Source organism: Rhopalosiphum padi, chromosome 3 (assembly GCF_020882245.1).
Source record: "Rhopalosiphum padi isolate XX-2018 chromosome 3, ASM2088224v1, whole genome shotgun sequence".
In the NCBI taxonomy this organism is placed as follows: Eukaryota; Metazoa; Arthropoda; class Insecta; order Hemiptera; family Aphididae; genus Rhopalosiphum; species Rhopalosiphum padi.
Window position 1 is genome coordinate 31,415,148 of NC_083599.1, and position 20,938 is coordinate 31,436,085.

A 20,938-nucleotide genomic window follows, 5' to 3' on the forward strand; every position below is an offset into this window, starting at 1 on the left:
ATGCATGATAAAATAAGCCTTCGACGACTTAAGCGATATTAATTTAAATAAAATAAAATATAAGTACCTATATACCTAGTAATTATTTAGATTATAATTAGGTATCATTGTATAAATGTCACTATATAATATATATATATATATTGGTAGGTACTATTAAAATGTATAAATAAAATGGTTTCTGTTCGTGTCTATAATTCTGTACATATTATTATGACGAGTACCTATCCATTTCATAGACAACAAGCCTACATAATATTGTCATCATAATCATATTACTCTGTGCTCATATTATATACATTTTATTTTTATAGTTATTATATCCGGTTACATGCAATACACATCATTCGATGTACCTACCTATACGTCGATTGCGATTTACGGTAAACGCACATGAAATGCAGTCGACCACTGTTCGAAAATAGTGAATATCTACTTACCAATATCCGCCCAAAACGCACTACGCACAATAATACAATATTAATATGATAGTGTTTTCGTAGGTATCGTTTTAATCGGTATACGCGCACGGCACACAATTTGATTAGAATACACGCCGTTGAATACCTATCCCGAATCCTGATTATATATTATTGTATTATATATTCTATTTCTATATTACATTACATGTGCTACGATTTGGAGGACTAGACAAATTTGATCATTTAAAATTGTTTACACTGTTAAATACTCAAATCCTTCTTCGTATAATTATATTTTCACCGTTGCAGCAATCGAATACTACGGGTGCCTACGCTATAATTTATAATTGCACAACATATTTTTACAGTGACACACATAGAAAAAGGTGGGCATTAGGTAGCAAGTAGATAAAACGTTGTAATTAATTTTTAATTCATTGCATTAAATTATCTTTATTCGGTTAATTTAAAAAATAATACGTTAAGTTAAAATCAAGTTTATACATAATATTTATAATTGTCATTTAAACTGAATAATTTATTCGTTTTTTTTACGGTACTTACCCAAACAAATAAATTTAATATTTTTTGGTAAAAAATTAAGTTAGATACACAACAATCACTGCAATCACGATGTATGACTTAAGTCGTAAGTGTCCCAATAGGCTATAATTAAAAATTATAAAGGTCAAACTTTTTAACCTAGTAATTTTCCATAATTGGTGCTATAATATATCTTAATTATCTTATAGTTTATACGGAGGGAGGCTAAATAAAAAAATTTACTTTAAGTACATAAAAGCATAGGTATTTAGTTTTGAAATATTTTAAGTAGGTACCTAAGGCCTAAGGGAGGGGCTTCAGCCCACATAGCCCCCCCCCCACCTTGTATCCTCGCGCCAGATTAAGCCCAATACTAAAATTAGTCCAAACACAAATAAGATTTGTCTGTATCTACCTATTATATATGTTTACCAGCCATCAACCTACTTTAGGATTTAACCACATAACTATATTATAGAATATAAATAATAAATACCTACGATTGATTATGTACAATATAATATACTAAGCTCAGTCTCAAAAAAAATACTGCTATTCCTCCTTCCCGCAACCAGAACGCAACAATTTATTATCTACAATCTACATTATATCATTTTAATATTATTATTTTAGATTCTGAGTGGGGCGATATACTGTTTACTCGATTGCGAGAATAACAAGACATCGACCTAAGTTTTTAAAGTATCGAAACATTTTTTTTTTTGTCCGAAAATACACTTGTGTGATAAAATGCACTGAATAAAAAATATACGTTGTTTTCAATTACAGTAAAATGATATAATCAACGCCATCTACTAGGCTATCATAATACTACCTCAAATAAAATAACAGTAAAATAATGTAACAAAATATCCAACCACGGCCATATAGATATTATATGGCCGTGTTTCCAACACAATATTATTATTTTGATAGAACAGATAAAGCACATTTTATTCTGTCCGCGTTTAGGGGGGCTCTGTCCTGTACTTATTCAGGACAAACCATTTAAATATCCAGATGAACAACATGGTAGATTGCAAATAATTATTTTTGCACGCTTTTCACACAAAACAATAAGTATCCTTCAATCTCATAAAATTGCCTATATAAATGACTAAATTAAATTCTATGCACTCTTTATGACTTCTGTGAGTTCCATCAGTACAATTATAAAAATGATTTATGATAAACGTTTAAAACTATATTATTATTAAGCATATGCATATGTGTATGTTTATACTATATATCCTGGTAATGTCAGAATACATAAACTAATTGTTGTTTTGATAAATGTTATTGGAAAAATAATAAAATGAGCATCTAAAATCAAAACAATACCTAAATAATATGCAAAAATATACAACATAAAATTATAGCCTCGGCTTTTTTGTACCATGCAACAAATAAGATTTCTAACCTTTCATTAAAATTGAGCAATACAAATCCATATTAGTATACGTTCTTTACCATAAACTATTATTTATTTATCAGATCAAAAACTTAAAATTGTCATTAAATATTTAGGGAAGACAATATTAAGCATTTAAAAAATGTAATCTATTAAAAATATGATAGTTATAAATTTTAATGAAATTAATATAAGTCAAAATTAAAAACAATACAAAAATTAGGTTTCTTCTGTTTCTTCTGTTTTTACATTATTTGTTTTTTTTTTGTTTCTTAACTTTTTTGTGATTTGTAATACCTTTTGATTGTTCCAGTTTCAACCTTCTTTCTCTTCTTTTTGCATTTTTACTTTTTACTAATGGTATACTTTCAATATTTTCTTTTTTAACCTGGGATTTACTCTCTCCATTTTTATCAGTATTAATAATAATTGATTTATTAGCATTTTTATTTTTATTTTTAACAATTTTAGTATTTTCAATAACTTTTTCTTGTTCTAAGACTTCATTATCTTCAATTACTTTTTCCTCTTCATTAGCTTCAATATTTTCTTCTTCATCATTAACTTCATCATCTGCAATATTTTCCTCTTTAACAATAACATTATCTTCAATATTTTTTTCCTCTTCGGCAATTTCATTCTCTTCTAAATCTCGGCGAACAAACACAGCAATGAAAAATCCATTAGTACAATCATCACTTGGAACAGCATTAAGACACATTTCTGAACAATCATAACCAGGAACTCCTCTATTAGTCCAGCCTTTCACCATTTTAGTACAATCTAAAAGCTTAAATTTTCCATTAACAGATAAAGCTTCATCAACAACAGCTTCGTTTTCTTCATAATTTGCTGAACATGTGGAATAAACTAATCGTTCTAAATTAGGATAGCTTTTTAATGCATGATTTAATAACTGAGCATGCACATTTGCTAATTTTTTCAATCTCATTTGAAAATTTTGATTTTGTCCTGATGAATCATTCCGAACTCTATCCACAATACCTGAAAAATTATTGTTAAATAATATAAAAAATTTGAAATTTAATAAAATGTATAATTCTAAGTCACAACTTTCTTCTAAAAGACATTAATTAAAAATATATAATATATAGAAGTAATTATTACAACAAATCATATTTACCAGAACCAGAACATGATGGGTCCACCAGTATGTATTTAACATCATCATAATAAGGAAAAGTTAATGCGTCCATATTGAATGTTTCTACATTGTTTACACTATATTTTTGCAACATTTTTTGCATTATATTGAATCTATCCTTACAGCGATCAACAGCATAGAGTTTACTATAAAATATAATAATTAATGTATTATGGCAAACGTACAACAAAAATAAAAAATGAAATTATAGATCCTAAACAAAATATAAAAAATAATTTATTATTGAATAGCTTATATCACAATGGTTTAAAAATAATAAAATACAATTAAATACAACATGCAAACAAGCACCTATGCTAAACCTTTTTTTTTTCAAAAATTTCCAACTCAAACAAATTATGAGCAACTTGACAAATTTAAAATGTATGTGGATAGAAATTATAGAAGAAAGTATATAAATATAAATATAATTTACGCATGATGTATCTAATATTTTGCAAATATTTTTTTTCCAAAATTAACTGTGTTTAACTATAAACTGAGAAATTAAAATAAGTTAGTTTAGCAATGTATTATATTATTATGAAAAACAACAAATTAAATAATATAAAATTAATAACCAAGAAATTTAACCACTGGTGCTATTTTTCAATATAAAAAATACATTTTACAATTAATACATGATTATATGTTGTATAAAGTGTATAAATTAATTAACTTACCCTGTGTTTTTCATAATAGCAGCTAAATGAGATGTCTTCATACCAGGAGCAGCACACATATCTAATACAGTACTATTTGGTTCTGGATTTAATAAATAAGCAGCCAAACAGCTTGCCTATGAACAACAATTATTATTAAACAGTTAATACATTTTAAGACATAGGAGAATATAAACAATAAAACAATTGAAATTCATTATATTATAATATACACATTATAGGTCTGCATACTGAGTATTTTAAAGCATCTCCTACAGAGACAGCTTAAACCTTATTTGTCAATAAATTCTAGTTATTTTAATGAGAAATCATTTTAAAAATAAAGATTTTACTTTTTCTAACAGTAGTAACAGAAAGAATTATAATAATGTGAGACGTAAATTTAATTGTATAAAAATGTATAATAATAGAAAACCTCTTAAGCCAAAAAACATAAGTGTTATCTGTATAATAGGTTGACGAATACAACTTAAAACTGATCAATTTGATACCTCGAAATATTTTACTTAACAGTGATAAATATTAGATCAACTTTTACATTCTTTACCAGCTTTTGTAGCAGACACATCAAATAAATAGAAAAGTTCATCAATGGTTAGAATTATTATCAAAAAATCAAAAATTATTTAATAACCATAAAGCATTGCTACTTTTTATAACTATTACAGTCATTAGTTGTTTTCATAAGAGAACTTTTTTCCAAACTATATTTGATAAAAATAAATTAAAAAAAGTAAATAAATACGATTAACGATGATGACTTCTAATTGTTATTTGTTATAGAGCAAGGATTTGCATTACTGATAAATCCTGATGATTTTATTGATAGAATATACATCCTTTCAACCAAAGCTTAGAACTTAAATTATAAGTTAGAATTATTGTATTTTTATAAATCATACCTTGGCAAGAACAATAACATAACTCAAAAATCACCGATTATTAGGTTATTTCAGTAATAAAATATGTATAGGTGTTGCCACATGCAGTAAAAACGTAATTTCTCTAACTTATAAATTATCCACCAGAGAGTAGAAAAGTGACATAACTAAAAGATTTAAGTTTATCGATTATTTAATAGTAATGTATTCAACAAGAGCTGAGTTATCGAACTAAAACAGTATTTTATAGACTATAATAGAATTTATTAAATAAAAAAAATTAACTGAAATTTAAAAAAAAGTTATACTATTTCAAAATAAGTTTTATAATTTTTTTTAACAGTAATTTTCTCAATTACTGCATTTTGAAGTTATGTCAATGTTCTTGTCAGAGTGCAAAATATAAGAGTATGTTAAAATTACTTAAATATATAAAATAATTCTATGAAAATTAATTTTAGAAATAAAATTATAATTCCGACCCATTTGAGTTCTTTATAAAAGATATGAAGAGTTATGAAGTTAATTTATATAAATATTGAGTTATTTTATAACATACTGACATCCCCATTGAAAAATTTCTATGCACAGTATGCACTTTTGATACTCACGAGTCATGATCAGGGCTCGGAACTTAAAGAATTTGATTATTTTTATGGATTGACTTAAAATGAAGCAGAGTGTTATGAAAATGTATGTCATGTAACAATACATTCAATTATGAAATTTAAAAGTGCTTTTTTATTATTATTTTAACGATTTTTTAAAAAGAAGCTTATTTCCAGTTTTTCTGACTATTTTTGCTTTTTTGACCAGTTTTTTTGATTAAATATTTTTGCTCAAATTTAAGTATTTTAAATGCTTATTTGAGTGCTTATAATGATGTTTTTAAGAGCTTATTTTAATAATTTTAAATGCTATATAAGTCCTGAACCCTGGTCATGACATTTGTCAAACGTACACTTGCAATATTATACTTTATGTATTGTATTTTATTTTATTAATTGGAGTATGAAAAATAAAGTATAAAAATAATTGAGACAAATTTTAACTATCTATTTTCTACAGTAAAATCCTGTTACAACGAATATCAATACAATAAAAAAATCTCGTTATAACAAAAGTCATAGGAGTCCCCTGCCAAAAAGCAGGGCTTATAAAGAGCTTATTCGAATTTTCTTTAAAACAAAATTTCCGTTATAACAAAAAAAAATTAGGTCCCTTGGAGTTTGTTGTAATGGGATTTTACTGTATTTTTCATCAAATTACGTATACTAACTCAAATTATTTTGTTTCTTTTTTTTATCATACATTTCTTAGTTTTAAATACCAGTAAAAGTGTACTTGAAATTTTTAACAACTAAATTTAAATTATTTACTAAATAGTAAAAAATAATCATTAATTGTAGTTCAATAAATAAACTTGTACAAATTTACAATAATTATCAAAATGAACACATTTTATTGATAAAAATTATTTTTAGATAAATTTAAATTATTGTATCAATTGTATCATATAAATGTTTGTTTGGTATATTTAAATAACATTGTTTGTATCATTTATAGTAGATGAGGCTACGGGATATTATATAAAAAATTAAGATTTTGATGGTGATTAAATATTTTTAAAAAATTCTAAATACTTTAAATTAAATCAGATAATAGTAAAAAAGAAAGAAAGTATTCAATACAGTAAAAGGTATTAAAAAAATATTTTTGAAAACCAATACTTAAATACTTTATAACACTGTTAATATTTCTATTAACTAAAGGATATACCCATTATTTATTTTTAACTGCTTTTATAGGGATAAGTTGAGCAAAATAGATATTAAAAGTTTTTCACATTGTAAATGTTTTATTTTATCTATGTGGGGTTTGAAGTACTTTTATTAGAAGGCTCTGACAGCCACATAGGCACCCCACTCATCACTGCTAACCAGTGATATGCGCGCATAATATATTACTGTAGTTTAAGTATACATATTTCATTACTGTGTAAACCTATGTAAAATAACTATGAAATATTGCGTATTAATCAAATCGGTAAAATAAAGTAACTCTAATAATTAAATATCACATGATTATTTTACTCAAATCGCACATTTACTCGTATTAAATGTTGTTATTTAAAAATATAAATTTTACCTTATCTTGAACAATTAAAGATCCATTATTGTACTCTTCAAGTTCATAAAACTTCACTTTCGGATTGAAAACTAACAATTCTTTAATATGAACATCTTGAACAAAAACATTTTTTCCATTGAATTTGTCAGATTTGATTAATTCCAAAAATTCAGCATAAGATTTTGGTGATGTTAACTTGTTAAACTTAAGTTTTGATAACTTTTCTAATACTTCTTCTAGTGTAGTTACTAATGTATTAACACGAAAAAATCTAGGTTTCTTAACTGAAAAATATAAATTTATTAAAGCTTTAAAAATTATTATTTGCATTACACAGGCAGTAGACACAAAAATAATTGTTTTAATAAGATGCCATATCCACATGTATTCAGTGTTCTCTCCATTTAGAAAACGTATAAAATATCAAATTTTCATTTAGTATAACCAATTGTGTGTTGTTAACTTTAATAGAGCGTCATACATGCATGTTTTGTCTCCATCTTACAAGTACGTAACATAGCGAATGTATACTCAGTAAATAACATTTAGCTTTATTAGTTTAAAAACTAAAGTGAATCGACCTATTATGAAACTTGATGGTAAGAACATTATCTGTGTTTGTATATTAGTTTTTACGATATATACATTTTCAGCAAGTTATGCGTATATAATTTAGCATAAATTAAAAATACTCATAACTCACTTAAAAACTAAACTGAATAATTGTAAAAAACCAACATACAAACACAGATAATGTTCTTACCATCAAGTTTCATAATAGGCCAATTCACTCTAATTTTTAAACTAACAGAGCTAAATGTGATATGCTGAGCGTAAATTTACTATGTTGCATACTTGTAAAACGGAGACAACACGTGTGGGTGTTACGTCCTCTTAATATTAAGGTCAATTGATTTATTATAAAAAAGGAAGATAAGAATATTATCATTGATATCTCATAGGCTTCTACTGATATTTCACTTTTAAGTGAGTAATGAGAATTTTAAAATAATTTTAATAGTTTATACTATTATAAGCTTATAACACACTTAGAGTATAAAAAACCTAAATAATAGTTGGTAAATTCACATTAAAATTAAAGCTAACCACACAAAATTAATTTTGAATCCAAATTTAATACATTGCATATGTGTAAGACAAAACATGGTTATGGTGTCTTCTTAAAGTTTTTAAGCTAAAAATAAATTAACAAATAGAACTTTTATATGTCTAGGAAAATGTAATAAATAGATGATAATTTTTTTTTAATGTACCTTTAACATGCGTGGGAGCAGATAGTTTTTCTAAATCATCTTCTTTCATGAGCTTTAAAAATTCATTCTTATATTTTTTTACTGCTAATATATTTTTGGCATTGCCTTTTAATCCAAATTTTGACCACATCATTTCAGTAATAAATACATACACTAAATCACGATCCATGTTATATTCTTTTTCCAGTATATTACTTTTTTCTACTAATACATCTATAACCTTTTCCCATTTAAAAACATTCATCAATACAGCATTCAATGACAATTTATTCTGAAAAAAAAAAATCATTATGTTATAAAATGTATAAGCATAGAAGGGAAAAATGAGAAACTAATTGTATTTGTATAATAATAAAATTAAGTCACTAAACTAAAAACAAAAACCAATTTGAACAAATTCTATACGAATAATAGAACAGAGCAATTTCATTATTTTAAATTACTCAAAATACTCATATATCCACCAAAAGTTCTTTAATTTGTTCAATATGTTATCCTGTTTGTTGTTAAATATAATTAATAAAAGTTCAAATTTCTTTTAATGATAAGTACTTTTTAAACTATAATATATAATTATGTTAATTATAAAATAAAAAACATCAATTTTATTGTAAATTGGATTCTTTTTTGTCTCTGTGTTACTAACATACATCATAGCAAATGTGCGTTTGCCAGAACACATTTTGCAATGTTAGCTTTAATATAATAGTAAATTTACCTTTCATCAAATTTATAAGTAAGAATATTATCTAAAAAATGTCATATGCTTTTATTGATATTATCGTTTTAAAGTGAGTTATAGCTATGTAAAATATTACAACTTTAAAATGTTCATAACTCACTTTAAAATGATAATATCAATAAAAGCATATCACATTTTCTAAATAATATTCTTACCTTTAAATTTGATGGTAGGTAAATTTACTGTAATATTAAAGCTAACATCACAAAATAGGTTCTGTTGAACGCAAATTTGCTATGATGTACATTAGTACGACAGAGACGACACATGAGGGTATAACGTGTTCTTATAGTATGTATTTGAATTATATAATTTTTACTCTGTATTCAGTCTTGTAATGTTTGGTCAGTATATGCTTGTTGTCTCCTAAGTCATATTGTAATTGTGTTTTGTTGTCTTTGAGCATATTGCTATTGTCTTATTATTTTTAAGCTTATTGTTACTAGGTATTTATTATTTTTACCATATTATATTTCATTCAAGTATTTACAATATTACAATTTTTAATGATTTAATTGACCATACTCCTACTACATATTCATCACTTTCAACTCTAAAATAATCTAAAATATTTATACATTAAGTATGTTGTGGATCAGTGATGCCCAGCCCATAACTCGTCAAAGACTTAAAAATAACTTGCAACCAATTTCGGTGTCTAAAACTAACTATACTCTATTCAGAATGAGATCGTACCTCAGCGACAACCAGTTTTCGTCAAGCAGCAATCAGAAAACACCCGTTTGTCCAGCCTACCAGTCGATTATCTGCAGGCCTGCTATGTAGTAAAGCCACACCCATGCGCACAAGCTGGCCGCCGAGATACGATCTCAATCCGAATATAGTATATATGTGTAAGCCATTTTATATGTAACAATAAGATAAATAAGGTATACATCACTGATATAGATAAATAAATAATTATTAATAAAATATACAGTAATCAAAAAATAAGTAGTTTACAAAATATACCAACATAAATAATATAATTATGAAAAATTGTTGGAATTTTAGTTTAAATTAGTACAAACCAACAAGCTATAGTTTCCAGTTATAGTGCTCCAGTGGGTGATGGCGTAAACCAATAAATATAAAATATCGATTTTGTTATTTTACTCAGCACTATTTTTAAATAATAAAACAATCTAGATCAAAATTATACCTTTTTTTTTTTTTTAAAACAATAATTTAAAACATTAATTAACTACACCAAATAAGTACGGTTTTTAAATAAAATATCTATGAATAAATTTATGATATAAATTACTATAAAAAAAATATATTTGTGCACCAGTTTATGCAGATCTGAATTTAACAATTTCTTTTATGATTTTATTAAATAAACAGTTATTGTTTGAATATTTTTGACTTTTTTTCAACAAGAAATACACATACCTATTATGCTATTATTATGTAAAAATCTAATATACCTATCGATTATCGATTGTCTTTTGTTTTGTTCTTTGGTCAATATATGTTCAATATGTTGTTAAGGTGTATATACCTGGTTCTACAAAATTATATTTGTGATTGACTAGTATATTATATTGAAATGCATTTTTATTGTTAAAAGATCTAGAGATAATTTTATAGAATCACAATATAAGCAATATTTGGGTATAACAGTGTAGAGTATGCATTGATATAAAACATATAAATCTTATCTTTTATAAACATTCATATTTAGTAGTTTTAGGCTAACAAAACAGATTGATGGTTTGCACCGCGTTCTCTCTCTGAACAGAGTATACAATGTTTGCAGTTAACATGCTTAACTAATTTTTATACAATTTCACATCCATAAATTTAATAATGAGAATATAATAACAGAATCATTATTTCTCACTATCCACTAGAGTGTACTGAAAAGTACTGTACAAATAAGCTATCAAATCCTATACAATATTATCTCTTAACAACATTTAAATAAAGCATACCTCAACATTAGCACGAAGGCTTGGGAATTAAGATACAGACAAAGGTACATACAAACATTTCAATAACTCAGCTATATTTGAATTAATTGCATTGTACACAAACATTCTTGACATATTTCTATTTATTTATATTACATTAGATGAGTACCAATGGTAAACAATACAACTGTATAATCTCGTGTTTTATTAATACTACATTTTTAGATACTGTTATGTCCCAACTCAGTCGATTCATACATCAACTCATGAATGAATACTTAGTATATAAATGCTAGTAAAATCTTTATTGAACGTTAAACTTGATACAAAATACAATAAGTGTAAAAATAAAAAATAATGTGTTGGGTGAGCGGTATGTTACACCCTGACTCCAAAATACTGATTAACAAGATTGTAAGTGGTGTTATGACCAGCCTCTGAATATCTTGGGTATCCCTAACCGTCTAGATAGCTCTTGTCCTGGTCCCTTATACATAATATAAGAAAGATGATGACTCGTTGACACAAGAAGCCTTGCATCAAGATTAATATTCTTATCGGTTTGTATCCATATCCGCATCTACAAGTTTCGACTTTTCTGAGAAGCGAGACGTATGAACATAATCTAAATGTTCAAATTAAATAATACATATTGTCCACGATATTCTCCTGACCTCCGCATGCTTGTGTAATTAATTTAAATGTAAAACGTGTCACCACACCGTACGGCATACAATATTTTTTATAGGAATTTCTACACATTTCGTCATAGGGCTCGTAGCAATACCTAGTACATTAATATGATCCAGTTTTAAGCAGATGTTATACTAATGTTCTTTTCTAAATTAAGTTTTAATTTAATAAATTCTTACTGGATACTGTGCTTGATAAAGCTGAGTCTTATAGCTGCTTCCAGATTTGACTTTTTTAATTATTTTTGCAGCGATTTTGTATAGTCCAGAAGTTTTATCTTCGTTTTTATTCATCTTTTTGGTGGGTTTTTCATAAACCATCTATAACCGCAGTTACAATAAGTTTTAATAAATTAATTAATTCGTTGGTACTTTACTCGAAAGCCTAATACTTACATTAACAAATTTGAAAGTGTAGCTAATCGTACGCGAAACAATAAGTAATAAGTTCCTCACAATTATTTTAAACTGTAAAATTTAATAACTTACAAATCACATTCACGAAAATTGTTCAGACAAAAATTTAACACAAGACAAGTCTGAAGCATAGTACAAAAAATCAGTGTACCTAACGTGCACGTGTTTTACTCGATATCAAGCAATTTGTTTATCTACTTATCTCAATGTTTATGCACTACACTTGTTAACACCATAGACCTTATTAAGGTCTATGGTTAATACCTTATCACACTCCTCGATATTACGATATCACAAAATAAATGAAATTTATTCTGTGATAATAACATCGACGCTAGAACAAAGATAACTGATAAAAAAACTAACATTTTAGTAACTCAAACAACCATTACATACGAGTAGTACACCGTATACTACTATTTTTTTGTTGTATTATAATATATAGCCGTGATTAATAATAATTCGATTTCGAAGTTATCCATTAATTTAATATCATTGAATACTGAGTTGTATAATAAAGTTGTAAATGATATTATTAATGAAATATATTATTAGTATTCATTAGTAAATATATTGTGTGACAAGGAATGTCCCTCTTAATAATAGAATCGTAAAAATAATTTTAAAAGAATGTTTGTCAACTAATGAGTACACAACAAGGTCATAACACTAATTATTTCAATGCTGGATCCTGGATGTCTGGATGGTGTTGCACTATAACGGTTGTATCGTTTAATTTAAAATTTTTAAACGTTTAAACTTAAAATACCATTTAAGTATTCAGAAGTATATTCAAATAACATTTTATTTAGATAACATTTCATTCGAATAATTGTAAGCATAATAAAAGGGTCAGTCTAATTTACTGAACTTGGGCCATAGCAGCCGTAACATGGGCAAACAGAATGAACTGAAATTCCACAAGGATTATTTCAATACCCACCTCCCCACCACACAAGCACTATATACCATTCAACTACCTAACAAATTAATTTTGTCATGATTGTAAGAAAACGTATTCAAATGAAAAACAATTTAAATAATTTTCAATTATAATTATCGATTATTTTATTTTATCCGCATGTATTGTCTTACTAACGTACATCATAGCAAATTTGCGTTCAGCAGAACACATTTTGTGATGTTAGCTTTAATATTACAGTACATTTAGCTATTATCATATTTAAGCTAAGAATACCATCTAGGCAATGTCACATACTCACATGGTTTTATTGATAATATCATTTTAAAGTTGTAATATTTTACATAGCTATAACTCACTTTATGATGGCACTAAGTTTAGGTAAAATGTAAAGACATTTGAGTTTATAACAAAAGTCACTTATTAAGAAAGTATTTTTTCAACAATATTCCATTTGATGTCATAGAATACAGTTTACTTACCCAACATTAATGAAAACAAATAAATATACCAACAATGACTACCAATGAGTTCATGAAATGTATCTTCATACACAAATAAATAAATAAAAAGAAATAAAATTATAACAAACTAATCAGTGATAAAAAAAAAAAAACAATTATTTATTTAAAAAAGTGAAAAATTACATAATAAAAACAAAAAATAACCAAACAACATATGTATAGTAAAAAGTAAAAAAAAATGTCTTAACGTGCAAGTATAACATTAATAATTAGCAAAATTACATAAGAATTAGTTAATAATGAAGCACAACAAATATTAAAATTCATCATGTAATTTAGGACTATAACCGTGTTTATATTTTTTTACATGTGTAGAGGCTTCTTCCACTAAGCTTATGAATTCATCTTTATCAAAAGAATAATTGGTAAACTTGGCATGGGCACCCTGGTCTGGATGGTGACCCTAAAAAAATAATCAAATCAATTTTTTAATTATTAATTATTACTCAAGTTCCGGTTTCAATTTTTGTTAGTAAAGATTGCATAGCAAAATAATAATAGTATACATAAATGTATAATTTAAGAATGATAATATATTTCAATGAAATTAAATTGTTATGCTTGGGAAATTTGGTAAATAAATTATTTTTTATTTTTATACCTCGAATTTTCTATATATTTAAAATAAAATATTATAAAACAAAACCTGCTTTACTGTACAGTAGGTGACAAGTGTACTTTGTCATTGAGTATGTTAAAGTATATTTTATGTTAAGTTAGATTAAATAATAATATGTATTAATTTGAATTAAATAATAAATCATTACAAATAAAAAATGACAGCAAAAACAGTGTTTCATTAAGTATATAAAATGTCATGTATTTTTTTTTTATATACACACATATACATATATATATATACACATACACACACACACACACATATATAGCTATTTAAAGTAATTTATTTTACTGTTAGTATTAAGTTAAGGTTTTGCTAAAAACATTGCATTAATTATATTATTAATATTTAATTATTTTAATGGTTTATATTTATATCATTTTTTATTTGCATTAACTTTTAAGTCAATAACGATTCACTGTAGAACAGTATAATAGGTTTGGCTTATAAATAAGCAATAACTTAAAATCATTCTAAATAGTTTAAAAATATTATTGAGCATAGTAAAATGCATAATATATGTAAAAATCTTAAGTACCCATGAATAATATTTCTAAATTATAACAAAATAATCATCATTATTCATCATTTAAATATATAATCTTGTTAAAATTTGAACTACAAATGTCTAAGAATTTTTACTTTTAATCCCCTTAATATAAATTAAATTCTATGTACTAGAAAAGATATTGAGATTAAAATGTTCAAGTTTCAAAATTTTAGTAATTAATATAATTCATCAACATTTCAACTATTTTATATCTTTATAGAACCATTTTTAAAAACTTTGATATATTTTAATAATTTTGAAACTGCCATATCGATTTTTGATTTAGAAACATTAAAACATTCAAAATAACATCTCCTTGACAATTTACAGGGAAAAAATGTTATTCTTATTTAAGAAAATAAAAGTTGGTAATGCCACAAGAAAAATAGCACAAAAATCTAAATAATTAAAAATATGGTCTTATAATATGTATAAAAATTTTGAAAACCAGGATTAAAATAAATTTATTATAAATAGAAAAAATATGGGAGTGAGTATGGTGAATCATTCTATATACAAATATATACTTCATAATTTCTAGTAAAAGTTTTTTTTCTCAATAAATAATATGGAATATAGATTATATATGGCCATAAACTCTTTTTTTTTTTTTATTGATCTAAAATATACATCGACAACTAGGCCATTAGTACAAGAATTTTTGGTTACATTGTTAGTATTTTAGTATTTACATGATTACATTAAATTAAATTGTACAATTCTCCATAAACTCTTATTACAGTAGAACCTCTAATCCGTCACCTTCAGGACTGGGGGTGTGGTCGGATTATCAGAATATACAGAGCCCTGATAAGGAAAATATTAAACACTAGCAATTAATTTTATATATCTACTATAAATTGGAAAATCCAAATGTATTTTTAAATTATTCATATCGATAATACTATGGTCAGATCAACCGAAGTGGCGGACAAGAGGGGTTCTACTATATTAAGAAAAACCTTGATACCCAATTTTCCATATGTTATAGTTGAATTTTATACATATATATATTAATAATGTGCTTCATAGTAAAGGTTGACAGAATAATACTTTTTAAAAGAAATTCTGCTTTAACCAATATAAATATAAATTGAAGTATGCTACACCCGCATTTACATTTACATATTACAAGTATGTAACAAACAAATCTGCATTTAGTTTTGTTAGCTTTAATATTACAATGAATTTACCTATAGTCTATTCCAAATAAGTCTAGAAAAAATTGCGCAGACTGGTCCACTGTCATTGGCTACAGTTATTGGCACTTGTCATGATCGGTCAACGATTAAACCACTGGCAGATCACATAACATACCTGTGCGAAACCTTACAGTTTTTGGTCATACTGTTTTGTAACAGAGTATATTATGACACTTAACGGTGAGAACTTAATCTGTGTTCATGTGCGAGGATTTTACAATAGTTTTGTTTTTAACCAAGTTATAAACATTTTTAACTGAACTATATTTTTATCTCAAAACTTAATAAAAAATTGAATTATTGTAAAAACCCGACATACAAACGCAAATAAAATTCATCAAGTTTCATAATAAGTCGATTCACTCTAATATTAAAGCTAACAAAGCTTAACTACTGAGTATAGATTTAATATTTTACACAATCATACAATGGAGAAAAAAAGTGCGGCTGTAACATCCTCTTAATATAAATATATTTTTATTTTTTTTATTGTACAATTTATACTTTATGTAAATGATTGAGAATGAAATTTATCTCTTTAAATTATAACTAAAAATTATTGCTCAGTTATTAATATTTATCAAAGAATCAATATCCAATATTTTGATTAAAAGCATAAAAAAAATATGAAGTTATGAAATGTTCATAATATTTCAAAATTTGATGATATATAAATGCAAATTATTTTAAACTTTATTAATGCAACAAATCTGAACTTCAGGTAAAAATGCTAAAATTACAACCACCATTCTTGATTTTACAAATCATTATTTTTTGAAAATATGATGTTGCTTACCTTATCTTGCATAGTAAACTTATTAATATCTCGCCATGTTATGTACTTAACACCTCTCAAACGAGCTAAATCTTTGTAACAATGTTCATCCTCGCAATTATATCTGTTAATAAATATAATAAAAATTACCTACATATAGTAATAAATATCTACTTTATTGTAAGCTATTTTAACAAAAAATATAAATATTTTCTATTAACAAAAATTATACTTACAATTCAAATAACACTGCCCATTCTGGTAAAAATAAAAGATGTGTTAACCCAGCTCCGTGCATTCCAATAAATATATCTGTGTTATATGTTATTTGTATTTGTTCTTTAAAAGTTAAAAAGTTTCCACTATAAACAACCTAAAAATCATTTTGATAAGTCTATCAATTGCATAACCCATTAATTAAAGCAAAAATACCTTTTTAACTTCATATTGTGAATGATTTTTTAAAGCACTTATTAATTCATTCTCGTTCAATACGTTTCTATATTTTGTATTTCTAGACAAAAAGGTTATTCTTATTTTTCCATTGTCATTTGGTTTTTGATCAATGTTTAAACGATGTAATACATGTTGAGAAAATGCTTTAAACAAACCACTATTTTCACATCCATCAATCTGAAGCAAAAAACAAAATATTCTTTACATCTAAGATGTCTACAATCATTCAAATATATCATTCTTCGATAAATTAACTAGTTTATAAATAAATACCAAATTTATATGCATTTAAGTTTTAAAATATGTACTTAAAAAGTTTTAAATATGCACTTAAAATGCACAAAATATGCAAGATAATTTTTAATGTTACAGTTATTTATTTAATTACTTAATTTTCTAAAAGATTATTAATAGAATTTTAATATATAATAGCATATTATATGTGTTGCAAACCTGAAGTCTCTAGCTTTTTAATACTTTCAACAATAATCAAAAAATTTGTTTTAATATAAGTTAAATTGTTAGTTATATTTGATTTAGTTAGAATTTGTTTACAGCTTTTAATGCTTCTGACATCATCTTTTTGTAAATTTTGAATAAAACCTATGTTCTGTAGTATTGACGATAATGTTAAACAAAGTAGGTAAGATAAAAATATACGATAGGAAACTAATACGTAATAAACTGGTACCTACCAACTAATAACAATCTATAGAAACGTAATATTCTTTTATAAAAATATTTTCAATTTTTATGTTGTGGAATAAATGTATATATGTATAATAATTGTATACAAAGTTATAAAATTAATTTAAAACATTTAAATGTATAGGTAAAAACAAAAACATATAATTTTATCAAAAATATGCACTTACACCTACAATATGCAAAATAACAATTTTTAATATTATTTATTTAAGTATGATCGATGAAAATCCAATCACTACATGTAATTAATTATAAAAATATGAACATGCATTATATGCAAAATCCGATCTTTACTAATAAATCATTATTTTCCATGACCGATTTAACATTTAAAAAATAAAATAATTTATAATTACCAATGGAGTATTATAATACAGCCCAAATATCATTCGTGGTAATAAAGGTAAGATAATATTGTTAAAACAAACAACTTGTCCTCTGAATGTATTTAAATTCCATATTGGATGCATTGTAAATGCTTGAAAGGTATCACTAAATGCAGATTCGTAGGCAAATGACTCCCAAACTAATATATGAATGTTTTTTGAAAACATACTAGCTCCTGAGCTATTCACATGCTGAGATGCATATAAATTTAAAAAATCACAAAAATGATGGTACATATTCACAGCTAATGAAATAAAAGTTTAAAAATACTATTAAATACATACTATAATAATAAAACTGAATTAAAAAAAACTAAAATTACAATTGAAAGTATTTACTTGCGTCTATTTTCATAATGACTGTAGGTTCAGTAATAATTAAATCACATTTTCCAGGATACTGATCAATTGTTGTAAAAAACCTTAATTCAGGACTCCAAGATTGCAATGGACTCAGATGATCACACTGAGCATCCAATTTCTCTTTATGAAATCTATATTATGAGAGTTACCTATGATATTACTATTATTTTTTTTTTTTACTTTTGTGTTAAATGAAAAATATATTTAAAAGATTATATTATTTTATTCAACCATAAACACAATTCATTGATTTTTTTTAATAAATATTAATAAAAAAAAAAAATCAAATTTATGATTTTTTTCTTCTAACTAATTTATGATTTAGAAGTAAGCTTACTTGCATTTTCCACCAATTTGACCATCACTAAGTACATCCATTTGATATCGTATTGGGTGGTTTTGGTTCAATATATTTTCAAAATTTATCATAATGTTATGTCCACGACAAAATTTCAAATGGTTTGTGCATTCTAATGAAGAATCGCCCTAAAGGTATAAAGTCAAAATATTAACATTAATATCATTATATCAACATATTGATGTTATTAGCAACAATTAATTATGATTTTAATAAAATAAATTGGAAATTTCCACATTTTGAAACCAGTTTATACTGGAATAAGTTATACAACAATGTATAATAATAGCAATTGGAATAATTAGAGAAGTTTATAACTTGTACACTGAATGTACAACTGCATTAAAAATGTAAGCCACTAACTCTTAATGTAATGAAGAATTACTTGATTTATTGGCTCACACATGTATGTGATTTCTTCTCGTTGTTGTTTTACATAACCAAAATCTCCTTGATCGTAGAATGTGTCAATTTGATCTCGTTTAGTAGGTGCCCAGCTGGTTTCAGGACCCGGACACACGGGATCCAAGTAGCGGTGCTCTATATCACAGTCATTTTCGTAGCCCCAGCAGCGCTACAAATTGAATAAGTATGATCGACCGTGCATTCAAGTGTTTGATATATTTTAACCACCATCACTTACCGTTTTGTTGTGTTTTGTTAATGAGTTCAACATGAATGGTAAATGTTCTGGATGAACGTTCAAATCCATCGGTACTGCATTCGGCCGAACGACATGGTTCGACAAGACGAAACATGGTATAGCTATGATCTTGAGGTACAACATGACGACTGAGCATTAAACAGGAGGATCGACAATGCCTAAACTATACATTAGGTGTCATCATCGTCGTGGCAGAGTCGTGTGTAATAAAAATATTAGTCATGCCGGGGTAGGCGGCAGTCCATTGCCAAGTCGTTGGCGGGCAACGCAATTCGGAAATCGGTTATAGTAAATACTAAATAACCACGGCCGATGGGCAGGCGGCAGCGCAATGTTTACTAGTTCAAACGTACAAACCGTTTGCTCAGTGGAGGGGTTCTCAAAATGTTACCGTTATCGTTACGGTTGAGCAGAAGCAGAACCATGATATAATTTTTTTTAGTTAATTATAATATCGTGAACCTTTCTTTGTCTATGTCGTGAACTGTAGAAAACATCGGACGTACTTATTATAGTACGGACTATGGACATATGGTACTACAGTAGAACAATCAACAAGTATTTAAATATTTTATTATTAAATTGTATAGGTATTATTCATTAAAAAATAATAACAATTGCCATAACCTTTGCGTCATAATCATTTAAAAACGAAAATAATACAATTTAATATATTATAGTTGACGAAATTTATGTCGCAAAGGGGCTCAACGTTTAAGTACAATATTTTAAAATTACATATAATTCGAAAACATGAAACACAAAAACCTATAACTTATATAATAAGTAAATCGTAAATGTTTATTAAACTTCTGTAAACTTAATATACCTATGTTAATTCATCATTGTAGAGAGTTAGTTACGAAGTTGAAAACCTAATAATAGGTATATAATGTGCAAACGAATATTTATTATTTTGCTTATTAATTTGGTACTATTTAATGGCTAATGCCTACCTATACCTATAGATAGTGACACAGTTTTATAGCCGCTATTTATATGTTGTATGAAAATGCAAGTGCACAGAAAAAATGAGTAGATATTACTATATAATACTTCACTTATATCTATGTAGTCCAACATTCAAGTACAAAACATGTACCTACATATACATTCCAAACAAATTCCCTAT

At 25.8% G+C, this 20,938-nt stretch overlaps 2 protein-coding genes across 2 annotated transcripts; both read right to left on the reverse strand.

Annotated features, from left to right (window-relative positions):
• Positions 1 to 2,535: 2,535 nt before the first annotated feature.
• Positions 2,536 to 12,475, reverse strand: LOC132926915 (26S rRNA (cytosine-C(5))-methyltransferase nsun-5). The gene is made up of 7 exons (XM_060991341.1): positions 12,256 to 12,475; positions 12,040 to 12,180; positions 8,510 to 8,780; positions 7,254 to 7,519; positions 4,225 to 4,340; positions 3,521 to 3,687; positions 2,536 to 3,381 (listed from the first exon to the last, which is right to left on the reverse strand). The coding sequence occupies exons 2-7, from the start codon at positions 12,178 to 12,180 to the stop codon at positions 2,627 to 2,629; spliced, it is 1,716 nt and encodes a 571-aa protein (XP_060847324.1). The 5' UTR covers positions 12,256 to 12,475; the 3' UTR covers positions 2,536 to 2,626.
• Positions 12,476 to 13,704: 1,229 nt separating this feature from the next.
• Positions 13,705 to 20,335, reverse strand: LOC132926976 (EGF domain-specific O-linked N-acetylglucosamine transferase). The gene is made up of 9 exons (XM_060991416.1): positions 19,786 to 20,335; positions 19,528 to 19,716; positions 19,122 to 19,270; positions 18,761 to 18,915; positions 18,392 to 18,666; positions 17,304 to 17,504; positions 17,108 to 17,244; positions 16,893 to 16,995; positions 13,705 to 14,125 (listed from the first exon to the last, which is right to left on the reverse strand). The coding sequence occupies exons 1-9, from the start codon at positions 19,927 to 19,929 to the stop codon at positions 13,979 to 13,981; spliced, it is 1,500 nt and encodes a 499-aa protein (XP_060847399.1). The 5' UTR covers positions 19,930 to 20,335; the 3' UTR covers positions 13,705 to 13,978.
• Between the last annotated feature and the right edge of the window lie 603 nt (positions 20,336 to 20,938).